The sequence below is a fragment of the Vigna radiata genome, chromosome 5 (assembly GCF_000741045.1).
Source record: "Vigna radiata var. radiata cultivar VC1973A chromosome 5, Vradiata_ver6, whole genome shotgun sequence".
Taxonomy (NCBI): domain Eukaryota; kingdom Viridiplantae; phylum Streptophyta; class Magnoliopsida; order Fabales; family Fabaceae; genus Vigna; species Vigna radiata.
In genome coordinates, this window is record NC_028355.1 from 34,692,157 (window position 1) to 34,704,926 (window position 12,770).

General features: G+C 36.9%; 1 protein-coding gene across 2 annotated transcripts in view; it reads left to right on the plus strand.

Moving 5' to 3' along the window:
* Positions 1 to 3,206, plus strand: part of LOC106760862 (protein DETOXIFICATION 40-like) — a 10,519-nt gene extending 7,313 nt beyond the window's left edge. Inside the window, exons 4-7 of one of the 2 annotated variants that reach the window (XM_014644298.2) lie at positions 1,654 to 1,892; positions 2,215 to 2,333; positions 2,604 to 2,690; positions 2,781 to 3,206. In XM_014644298.2, coding sequence (XP_014499784.1) covers positions 1,654 to 1,892; positions 2,215 to 2,333; positions 2,604 to 2,690; positions 2,781 to 2,843 — 508 coding nt within the window. In that variant the 3' untranslated portion in view covers positions 2,844 to 3,206. Of the gene's footprint in view, positions 1 to 1,653; positions 1,893 to 2,189; positions 2,334 to 2,603; positions 2,691 to 2,780 lie in introns of those variants that run through there. The other variant, XM_014644299.2, reaches the window with a different exon arrangement.
* Positions 3,207 to 12,770: the final 9,564 nt, after the last annotated feature.

Here is a 12,770-nt window from a genome sequence, read left to right on the forward strand (position 1 = left end):
TATATATATATATATATATATAAGTGGGGTGCAAACCTTCACTTACAAGCCGATTTTGTGGGGTTGAGTTAAGCTTAAAGTCCACTTCTTGTCATACCTTGAATTCGGATTTCTTCTCCCACGACCTCTATTAGAGCTTTCTCCTTCTTGGTTATTGTTGTTAGGCCTTTGTCCTTGTCCACGTCCATATGCACGCTCTCGTCTTTGTTCTTGACTGTAACTTCTCCTTTATTGGTTGTGTGCATTTTCTTCTTTTCTTGAATCAACGTATGCCTTGAGGACTTGCTCCACAATTTCTTCCTTCTTATTTTTCTTTTCTTCATAAGGTTGCAACGAACCAAGAAGTTGCTCTATTGTCATAGCCTCAAAGTCTTTGGTTTCTTCAGTAATGGTGACAATATGTTCGAACTTTGAATCTAATGATCTAAGAATTTTCTCCATAATTCTTACATCATCTAGCTTCTCACCATTTCTTTTTAGGTTATTAGTAACCGTTAAAACTCTTGAAAAGTAATCAGAGACTAGTTCTCCTTCCTTCATATGCAACGCTTCAAACTCTCCTCTCAAAGTTTGAAGACATACCTTTTTTACTTGATCTGCTCCCTTGTAAGAGATCTTAAGCTTCTCCCATGCTTCCTTGGCTGACTTGACTTCGGAAATCTTCTCAAAAGTATCTTCATCTAACCCTTGATAGATTAGACAGAGAGCTTTCTTGTCTTTCTTCCTGAGTCTCTCAAGCTATCCTTTTGAGCTTGAGAAAGACTCTTTACATTCTCTGGCTCAGTGTGGTCCTTCTCGACTACCTCCCACACATCATGTGTACCAAGGAGAGCAATCATCCTTAAGCTCCAATTATCATAGTTGCTCTTAGTGAGCATTGAAGATCTTATGGCTCTTGATACCACTTGAAAGAGAACTCCAGTATTTTCCATTTCTATGAAGATCTTATGGCTCTTGATACCACTTTGTTGGGAGGAAACTTTAAAGGCTAGAAAGAAGTGTTTAAGATTATGAGAGGTTGGAAGATTTTGAGAAAATGTAAGGTTTGTTGCATTGAATGCTTCTAATCTTTTTGGCTTACTTACAAATGATACAATCATCCCCTATTTATACTAGTGGCACCTCCTTAACCAATGGTTAGGATCTTGCCACCACAATATTCATCTAAAGACTATAATTCATTCTCTAGAACTTTCTAAAATATTCCTATAATTCTAAACTTATCTAGATACATCTTGTAGATAACCATTCATAAATATTTGTGTACACCATTCTAGAATCCTTCTAGATAGGATTTTCTAGAATTCTATTTAGACCTTCCGTAATCTTAGACTTTTATTTTATAGGTCCAATAACACAAAATCAATTTATATTTCAACATACAGAACCAAGATTTATATGAATTTACAAAGAAAAAGTGTGCATGACACTTCTCCAAAACCCAATGCAGAGAATCATCAATCATAACCGAAAAATTATATTTGAGAGTTTCTGAAAGTACATCCATTTAACAACCTTAATTAATAACAAAATATCAAGTTAAGATTATTAAATTAAAATTAAAATATAGATTGAATTGTTAGATAAATAATTATTGTAAAGCGTATAGAAAATTATAAAAGCGGTAAGTTTGGTCTTTAATGATGAATGCAGCGTGAGGGTGGGTAACGAACTCGGGGCAGGAAATCCAAAATCAGCATCCTTTTCGGTGGTGGTGGTGACAGGGATTTCTTTCATCATATCAGCTATTATAGCAATAGTGATTCTTGCACTTAGGGATGTCATTAGCTATGCCTTCACAGGGGGTGAAGTAGTTGCTGCTGCAGTTTCAGATCTTTGCCCTCTGCTTGCTCTTTGTATTCTCCTCAATGGCGTCCAGCCCGTCTTATCTGGTAATTAATATTAATTACTTCATAATCATATTGCTCCAACAAACCTTAAGAGTATCACATTTCATTCCATTGTAAATTGAATTATTCGTTGTCTTCTTCAAGTTCAAAACAGGTATGATTGTGAGAATACTCAATAATTAATTTCTCATCAGCCAATTCACTGATGTTTGATTGTTAGTCTTATCTTTGAACATAAAGCATTGTTAAAAATTCTAACGATTTTCTTTATAACTCTTTTGTGCACCTCTGCAACCTTTTTGGTTTATTAGTTAATACACTAGAAATTGTTGCATGCAGTTTAACCTGTCGTATATGAATGAAGGGGTGGCTGTTGGATGTGGTTGGCAAGCTTTCGTAGCTTATGTAAACGTGGGTTGTTATTATGGAGTTGGCTTACCATTGGGAGCGGTTCTAGGCTTTTATTTCGACTACGGTGCCAAGGTACGTACTTTTGACCTTTTCATTTTAAAATTGAAATATAGTTTTAGCTATTTCGAGCATCTAGTCAAGCATATGTTTTATTCTCAAAATATCAGTTTTATAACTAGGAAACAACGATAAGTATCTAAACATGACTATTTTACCAACTTTATCCTTTGTGCACATGTGTTATTTGTTCTTCATTTATTTCTTTATGCATGAGCATTTTAATTTAAAGTTGGGTTTAGTTTTTTTCAGTAGAAACAAATACACATTTTTTTTACTTGGCAGGGAATATGGCTGGGAATGCTTGGTGGCACAGCCATGCAAACAGTGATTCTATTGTGGGTTACATTTAGAACGAACTGGAATAAGGAGGTAAAAGATCATCTCTACACAGGTTTTCTTGCTTATAAGAATGCAGAAAAAGGGGTAATTTGATGTCACTGTCAATTTTGTTGATTGTAGGTGGAGGAAGCAGCCAAGAGGTTGAGGAAATGGGAGGACAAGAAGGAGGAATTGCTAGACTAAGGATGACTTGTTTATGTAGGGGCTATAGAGCTCTTTTTTATTTTTAGGTTAAAATACCTTTTTAGTTTCCAAGTTGAGGTGAGAATTTTCATTTTGTCCCCGCTTTCAGAAATGATTGTCTTTGGTCCTCATATTTTTAATTTTGAGTGCAATTGATCCCTTCCGTTAAGTCTATGCTAACGTCGTTAAGAGTTAAGTGACTATGCATATTATGTGACAGCAAATGTTGTCGTGACAGTGAGATGGCAGCATATGTGTTTTAAATTTGGACAAATTACATATATTATTTTTTTAAATTAGGGCAAACAAAACAAAATTAGGCCCAAGCCCTTTTCGTTCTTGGAAACCCTTAGGGGTTCTCTGATTTTCCTCTTCATTCCATACTCACTCAACACCGGAGACCTAAGGTCTTCTTCTNTGAGCAAGAAAAACCANAAAGACTCCNNNCNNCGCTCAACGACCACGACTCAACCTCTNCCACACGGCCACTGTGAAGGGCCCTCTACCCGGTCCAAAACATCGCCGGCGACGCCAAGCGCCATCAGGGTCGTCGCTGGCCACGACATCAGATCCCCTTTTCCTCCTCGCCCATCTTCGCGTGCGAGAGGAGAACACATATGCTTGGGTTTAGATGTGAAAAGTTAACCGGGACATTAATGCCTAGTGGCTTTGCAAGGAGTGTGTATGTGTCTTCTATTCCTTGACAATGCTTAAATCTGTATTTTTTTCTTTCTTTTGATTTGATGAATCGTAGAAGGGGGGCTTGTGTGCTGCTCTATACGCATATTTGCCAGATAGCCATGGGTGTTGTATATTTTTTTGTGAAGAATTAGTGAGCATAATGTTTTCTGGAAGATTGGGGGCAGACGAATCTTATTGTCAAGATTTACAGAATTTGAGTGTGTCAAAGCGACTTGTTAGGAGTTTCAGTCAGAGGTTGAAGAAGAAGAATAACAGGAATGTCGGGGAAAAAGATGGTGATGTGAATGGAGTTTCTTTAAGATGCTTAAATCTTTATGGACGAGGTGGGGGCTGCAAGGTAGGTGTTGACACCAGTGATGATTCTGGTGATTCAAACAGTAGAAGGAGATCTAGTGCCAGTGACGAGGGAAAGGGATATAAGCCGATTTGTGGCCCTGAAGAAACTGCTGTGGATTGCTTTTCATATGGGGTGAAGGACAGGTTTTGGAGGAGACACAACCGAAAGAATTCAGAGCTTGAAGAATTTTTGACAAACAATAGAATGCATATCTTTCTTCCTGATGATATTTTTGAAATGTGTTTGGTTAACTTTTCACATCTAAACCCCAGAATTTTATATATATAATTTTAAAAAATGAATATATGTAATTTTCCCAAATTTAAAACACATATGCTGCCACCACAACATTTGCTGCCACGTAACATGCATAGTCACTTAACACTTAATGTCGTTAACATAGACTTAATGGAAGTGATCAATTGCACTCAAAATTGAAAACATGGAGACTAAAGGCAATCATTTTTTAAAACGGGGACAAAATGAAAATTTCCACCCCAACTTAGGGACTAAAAAGGTATTTTAACCTTATTTTTATTATTATTATTATTAGTATTATTATTAGTATGATCATTTTTATTATTATTATTATTATTATTATTATTATTATTATTATTATTATTATTGTTTCGAAGTACATATGAAACTATTTCCAAAGGTAACACTATGCGGAACCAACTCCAAGTTCCCACCGAGACCATGGATCCACCCGGAGCTCATGGTGTGAAAGATGCGTACTGTCTGCTGAATTTTGGTGACAGCATAACAGATCACATTTCTCCTGCTGGAAACATTAACAAGTAAGCATGACTATGGATCACATTTTAGTAAGCACGACCTTTGTTCAAATTGAGTTTTGGATCTGTTTTTTTATATTTTATTTTTTTTAGGTTTTTTGAGATTTTGTTGCAAATTAATAACAGTTTGACCTACATTATACATAATTGGGTTAAATATGTTTTTAATCCCTATACTATCAAGCGGTTTTGGTTTTAGTCCCTCTTTTAAAGTAAGGTACATTTTAGTCTTCTTTCTTAAGAAAACTTTAATTTTAGTCTTCCAAACTTAACACCATTAAAAATAAGCTGATGTGGCTAACGGTGACATAATTTTTTTTTTTGGTTAAATATATCTTTTGGTCCTCATATTTGTGTCCAATTCTCAACTGGGTCTTATGTTTTTTTTTATCCCAATTGAATCTAAATATTTGTTAATTTGAGGCAATAAAGTCATCTCCGTTAACTTTCCACTGACGCCGTCTAACTATGCAGACGTGGATCAGACATTAATAGGTCATTTTAAGTGATTCAATTACGTGGAATTTTATTTAAAAAAATAGTGTTTAATGATTCTGTTCTGTCCCAAAAACGGCCCTCAAAGGCTTCTGAGATTTGATGATTAAATGTAACAACGTTTGGATGCAGTGGAACCCTTATGGAGGGGTAATGGATGAGATTTCAGCATCAGCAACCCCTTTTCCTCACAGGAAAGGAAACTTGTTCCTGATACAGTACTTTGTGTTTTGGAATGAAGATGGTGCTGAGACCTATGATCGTAACATGAAATTTTCAAAGTTGCTTTATGAGTTTATGACCCCTTTTGTTATGTAAACTTCAAACCACTTCCCTCACTCTGTTTTCTTCGTTTCCCAATCTCATAATTTCTCTCTCTTTCGTTATTCTCTCACTGGCCATCGTGCAAATCGCAGTTCTCGTGAATATTCTCTTCGTGGGTTGAGCTAAGGAAAACCATACCCCCCATTGCAGTTCAAGGTCTCGCATTTCTCTCTCTTAACTCATGTACACCTTTTTTCTGCACTTTTGTTGTTTCCTTTTTTATATTTCGTTGTGCATTGACCTAAGCAAATTTCGAATACAGAGAGAATCCTTCGCCGCCGATCTACAAGGAAGAAGAATTCCAACCAAATTTCGAATACAGAGAGAACCCATGATTTCCCAAATCAATTTGAAACGAAAACCCTAATCCCAATTGGCAAAAATTAGATATCGACACAGAAGCCCCTACGGAACCCAATAAAAAACAGAAGAGGAGGAAGAGAAGGAAGCTTCCTCCTTGCCGCGAATCAGAACAGAGGGAAGAAGAATAAGAACTTCCAACGCGTCTCCCCCCCTTCCGTCGCGCCTTCGCGAGACCACTCCCTAAGCACGAGCCAAAAATGGTTTTCCAAGGTTGGATGGTCCACGAGATCATAGAGGAGAAGAAGCTCAAAGCTTTTGATGGCTCAAGTAGAAGGAAAGAGGACGAACTGGAAAAGCAAAATTCTAGCGCGACCAAAGCTGGGTTTTCCAAATTTCTAACTATTTTTTTAAATAATAAATTCCACGTAATTGAATCACTTAAAATCACCTATTAATGTCTGATCCACGTCTGTGCAGTTAGACGGCGTTAGTGAAAAGTTAATGAAGAGGACTTTGTTGCCTCAAATTAAAAAATATTTGAATTCAATTGAGGAAAAAAAACATGAGGACCCAGTTGAGAATTGGACACAAATACGAGGACTAAAACATATATTTAAACTTTTTATTTTAGGATGTGTCAACCTTTTTCACCTTTTATGTCTCTCCCTCTCTCTTCCTTCCATCTTTCACCCAACCTCTCACCCTCTCTCAACCCAACTTTCCCACCCAACATCCCTTCTCATCTCCGGTCACCAGCGCCAGAGTATTTGCTGGAAGTTCTTCCTGTTGTTCTTGTTTGTCAGGTTTTATTTCATGTTGTTTTATTTAGTTTGAATAAAGATTAAAGTCCTTTATTTTATGCAGTTAAATAAAAGGTCTTATGCTGACCTATTATTAGGGGATTGAGGAGCTGATTTTTAGGAATAGAGATCTGGTAGGAGATATCCCACTCATTTAGGAGAGTGGGAAATAGCAGTTACTTTCTTTTATTATTATAAAACGAGTGTATTCAAATGCAATAATAACACATCAAAAGATTACATTCAGAAAACGTTTCCTACCTTTATTGTGTCCACAATTTGGTATCAGAGCTCCTTCACAGGGGCCTGAACCAAGAAAAAGTAACACGTGAGTGAGAGAGAGAAACACTAGAGAGCTTTGTTTTCTGGATTGGATTGGGAAGAGTGATACACTGTAAGTTTTTGGGAAAACTTGAGAGTGCACTTCGAGATGGCAGAAAACGGAAAATATGTCCAGACTGCTATTCCAAAATTTGATCGTCATTATGACCATTGGGCGAAGTTAATGGAAAACTTCTTACGTTCTAAGGAGAATTGAAGCTTGGTGGAGCATGGAATTGATGATGTTCAAGACAAAACAAAAGCAACAGATGCGGAACTCAAAAAGCTGGAAGAACAACAACTTAAAGATTTGAAGATAAAGAATTATCTCTATCGAGCATTAGATAGAGAGATTTTGGACACAATCCTAAACGACGAAACGTCCAAAAATATATGGGACTCCATGAAGCAGAAATTTCAAGGATCCACAAGGGTGAAACGAGCACAGTTGCAGGCTTTACGTAAGGAATTTGAGATATTGCAAATGAAGGAGGGAGAGTCGGTGAATTCATATTTTGGCCGAACCTTAAAGATTGCCAAAAGCATGAAAGCAGCAGGAGAAAGAATAGAAGAGAGTGTCATTACTGCAAAAATCTTGCGGTCTATGACTACTAAATTCAATTATGTAGTATGTTCAATTGAGGAATCCAACAACATGAACACTATGACTATAGATGAATTGCAAAGTAGTTTATTGGTGCATGAGCAGCGAATGACATGTTNAGTGGAAGAAGAGCNNGTTANGCAAACTGTATTTGAGGAGAAATATGGAAGAGGCAGAGGAAGAGGGAGAACAAGGGGAGCCTTCNGAGGTAGAGGAAGAGGGAGACAAACATTTAACAAAAATGAAGTTGAATGTTTTAAATGTCATAAACTTGGACATTTTCAGTATGAATGTCCAATGTGGGAGAAGAAAGCAAATTATGCAGAAATGGAAGAACATGAGGAAGAGATCTTACTAATCGCTCTCGTGAGCAGCAAAGAAGGAAGGAAAGCTGATTGGTTCTTGGATTCAGGATGCAGCAACCACATGAGTAGCAACAAGGAATGGTTCTCAGAATTAGATGAGAACTTTAGAGGCAAAGTCAAGCTGGGAAATAATGCTCACATAAATTTAATGGGGAAAGGGAGCATTCGAATGGAGATAAATGGATTGATGCATGCTATTACACATGTATTTTACGTTCCTGAACTGAAAAACAATTTGTTAAGCATAGGACAACTTCAGGAAAAGGGGCTGAGCATCAAAATTGTAAGCAATACTTGCACAATTACACATCCTGATAAAGGAATACTATGGGAAATTCCAATGAATTCTAGTAGGATGTTTGTATTAGCAGCAACCATGGGAGCATATATGTGTTTTCAGATTAATGCAGAAAACAATTCTCAACTCTGGCACAATAGGCTCGGGCATTTAAGCTATGATGGTTTGAGTAATCTTGCTTCTAAGCAAATGGTAACAGGTTTGCCTCCTATCACAGCCCTTCAAGAAATTTGCACACAATGTCTGGAAGGAAAACAGCACAGACTCACTATGTCTAAGAAAGGAGAATGGCGAGCATCTAGGAAGTTGCAGCTTGTTCATGCAAATTTGTGTGGGCCAATCAAACCAACTTCCAGCAGCAATAAGAGATATTTTTTAAGCTTTATTGATGACCTAACAAGGAAGATTTGGCTATATTTTCTGAGTGAGAAATCTGAAACGTTTTCTTTGTTCAAAAACTTCAAGGCTCTAGTTGAAAAAGAAGTTGGAGAAAGCATTATTTGCTTAAGAACTGATAGAGGAGGAGAATTCTACTCAAAAGAATTTGAGGAATTTTGCAGAAATCAAGGGATAAGAAGGAAACTAACTTGCCTATACTCCCCAACATAATGGGGTTGCTGAAAGGAAAAATAGAACCATCATGAATATGGTTCGCACTATGCTGATTGGAAAACAAGTTCCAAAAATCTTTTGGCCAGAAGCAACAAAATGGTGTGCACACATTCTGAATAGATGCCCTACATCTGCAATACAAGATATGACTCCAGAGGAAGCATGGAGTGGAATAAAACCATCTGTTGGCTACTTTCGTGTGTTTGGTTGTCTTGTCATGTCCACACACTAGATCAGCAAAGAGTTAAGCTTGATAACAAGAGCAGATTGTGTGTTCTGTTTGGAGTCAGTGATGAATCCAAAGCATACAGACTTTTTGATCCAATCAAAAAGAAAATAATAATCAGCAAGGATGTTGTATTTGAAGAAAACAAAGGCTGGAAATGGGAGCAGAAGGAAGCAGAAAATCATCAAGAAATTATTGAAAGAGAAGAAGAAAATAGTGAAACAGAATCTGAAGTGGAGGAGGAACAACCAGAATCAAAAGCTGCAGAATCAAAAGCTGTATAATCAAGGGAAGAACAACCAGAAACAGTAGCTGCAGAGATACACACCAGAAATGAATCTCACTCCCCAATACGTGAGATTCCAACTGAAGGGAAGGCAAGAAGAAATAAGAGAAAACTTGTGTGGATGACAGACCGTGAAGAAGGTGAAAGCAGATACTTTGATGCTATGATAGCTGAAACTGATCCAGTAACATATGAAGAAGTAGTCAGAAATAAGAAGTGGCAAGAGGCAATGGTGAAAGAGATGGAGGCTATAGAGAGAAACCAGACTTGGGAATTGACTCATGCTCCTAAAGATGTAAAACCAATTGGAGTAAAATGGGTTTACAAAACAAAACTCAAGGAGAATGGTGAAGTTGACAAGTTTAAAGCAAGGTTAGTGGCAAAAGGTTATGCACAACACTATGGTATGGATTACACAGAGGTATTTGCACCTGTGGCCAAATTAGATACTATTCCATAATTCTAGCTATGGCTGCACAAAATGGTTGGTTTATATTTCAATTAGACGTGAAAAGCGCATTCCTCCATGGAGAACTAAAGGAGGAAATATACGTTCAACAACCAGCTGGATTCATAAAAAAGGGGAGGAAGAAAAAGTATATAAATTGAAGAAGGTATTCTATGGACTCAAACAAGCACCTAGAGCATGGTATAACAAAATAGAAGCATATTTCTTGCAGAATGGCTTTGAAAGATGTTTATGTGAGCACACTTTGTTCACAAAATCAGCAAAGTAAGGTAAAATTCTTATTGTAAGCCTATATGTCGATGATTTGATTTATACCAGCAATGATAAAGGCATGTGTGATGAATTTAAAGAGTCTATGATGTCAACCTTTGACATGACTGATTTGGGGAAGATGAGGTATTTTTTGGGAATTGAAGTTTTGCAGAATTCACATGGCATTTTTATATGTCAAAGGAAATATGCACAGGAAGTTTTGGCTCGGTTTAATATGATGGAATGCAATGCAGTAAATAACCCAATAGTTCCAGGAATGAAATTATCCAAAAATGATGCAGGGCCTAAAGAAGATGCCACACTCTACAAGCAAGCAGTTGGAAGCCTCATGTATCTAACGACAACTCGACCTGACCTGATGTATGTGGTTAGCCTCATTAGCATATTCATGGAGAATCCTTCAGAGATTCATTGGCAGGTTGTGAAACGTATTCTAAGGTATATAAAGGGGACTACAGAACTGGGAATACTTTACAAGAAAGGAGAAGCTATAACTCTGATGGCCTATACAAATAGTGACTATGCAGGTGATGTAGATGATAGAAAGAGTACATCTGGATTTGTTTTTTCGTTAGGAACAGGTGCAGTTTCATGGTCATCTAAAAAGAACCAATAGTGACACTGTCTACTACAGAGTCTGAATACATAGCTGCAGTTTCATGTGCATGTCAATGCATATGGATCATGAGAATTTTGGAGACAATAGGTTTCAAACGACAAAAACATAGCTTGATTATGTGTGATAGCAATTCAGCTATTAAGTTGTCAGAAAATCCAGTATTGCATGGTAGAAGCAAACATATTGATGTTAGATTTCATTTCTTGAGAGATCTGGTTAAGGAAGGGAAAATCAAGTTAAGTCATTGTAGCACTCAAAATCAAATAGCTGACATAATGACTAAACCACTCAAGCTGGAACAGTTTTTGAAGATTAGAAGTATGTTGGGCATGATTACAGCATCGGAAGTAAACTAAAAGTCTTTGGAATTTAGTTTAAGGGAGGGATTGTGAGGTTTTATTTCATGTTGTTTTATTTAATTTGAATAAAGATTAAAGTCCTTTATTTTATGCAGTTAAATAAAAGGTCTTATGGTGATCTATTATTAGGGGATTGAAGAACTATTTTTAGGAACAGAGATCTGGTAGGAGATATCCCACTCATTTAGGAGAGTAGGAAATAGCAGTTACTTTCTTTTATTATCATAAAGCGAGTGTAATCAAATGCAATAATAAGACATCAAAATATTACATTCAGAAAACATTTCCTACCTTTATTGTGTTCACATTGTTGCTCTTCTTCTTCTGAAGGAAGACCCAAGTTGTGCAACCGAAGGACGATCCTCTCGACGGCGTTCTGTGGTTGTTTTGGGGTTGTCCGGTGAATTAGGTCGTCGGCAGTGAGGGGTTCGGTGACCTTTTTGGGAGAAGGTGATTTAGTTAGCCAGGGTGTAGACACGTTGGATTTAGGGGTTGGGAGAGAAGCGAAGGTGAGTGTGCGAAATGGGAATTTGTGGAAAGAGCGATAAGGAGAAGGAGGATTGAATACGGAGAAGGAAAATTCTGAGAGTTTGCAAGTGTTAGAGAACGCCATTGTTGAGTTACTGTGTTAGTGTTAGTTTTTGTGAAACATTGTTTTGAGTATGGATGAAGAGAAAGTTGCAGATGATGAGAATGACGAGGAGGGTCACAAGGTAACATGATAAGATGTTTTTGAAGCACACTTGGTAAATCGCCAACCGTGATTCTGGGGACCCATCCTGGGCAGTCCCTGCCGCCACTCCCCAGAAGCCAAGTGACTACAGACGAAACAAAAACTTGTTTGATGTAATGACATGCTCATTGATATACACCCCTGCAATCAATTATCCATTCCATGTGCATCAATAGTCTTCATAGCAGTACATGACCAAAATAATATGAATATTCATCACTGAATATGTAACATGTTTTATATATTTACTAGGACCCATTTGGAAGTACTTATTTACAATCTGGAATTACCTTATCACATAAGCACTTCACTAACATATGGTAGAACTTCTGAAACTAACAGTTTATATGTTGTTTTCAAGTTATTTCAAGTTTATAGGATAGTTTCTGAAAACAACTTGTATGAAAACAACATATGAAAAATTATGCAGAAATACTTGAATTATAAGTTCAATAAGTTCTCAATACTTGTTGCAGGTTCGTTGTCTTCTATCACTAGAACATTCTCAGCACTCAAAGGAACAATTTCTTGGAAACTGAACATATAAAGTATTTCATGTAACATCAATTTGTATTAATTTGAAAACAAAACAGCGCCGGTCACCGGAGATGAGAAGGGATGTTGCGTGGAGAAGTTGGGTTGAGAGAGGGTGGAAGGCTGGGTGGAAGATGGAAGGAAGAGAGAGGAAGAGACAGAAAAGGTGAAAAAGAACGACACACCCTCGGAAAAAAAGTTATGCCACCGTTAGTCACGTCAATTTATTTTTAAGCCTAGTTTATAAGATTAAAATTAAAGTTTTCTTAAAAGAAAAAATCAATATGTATCCAAAATTTGATAACATAAAAACTAAAAACATATTTAACCTGTTATTTTATGTCTGACTTTTTGTAACATGTTTTCCTTCCAGTTTTGTGGTTGTTCTCAACCACCAATTACATGCTCTATACAAAAATCCACCAATAACGTTGAAAATAGGCAAGGTAATTGTATGTTTATATTTGTAA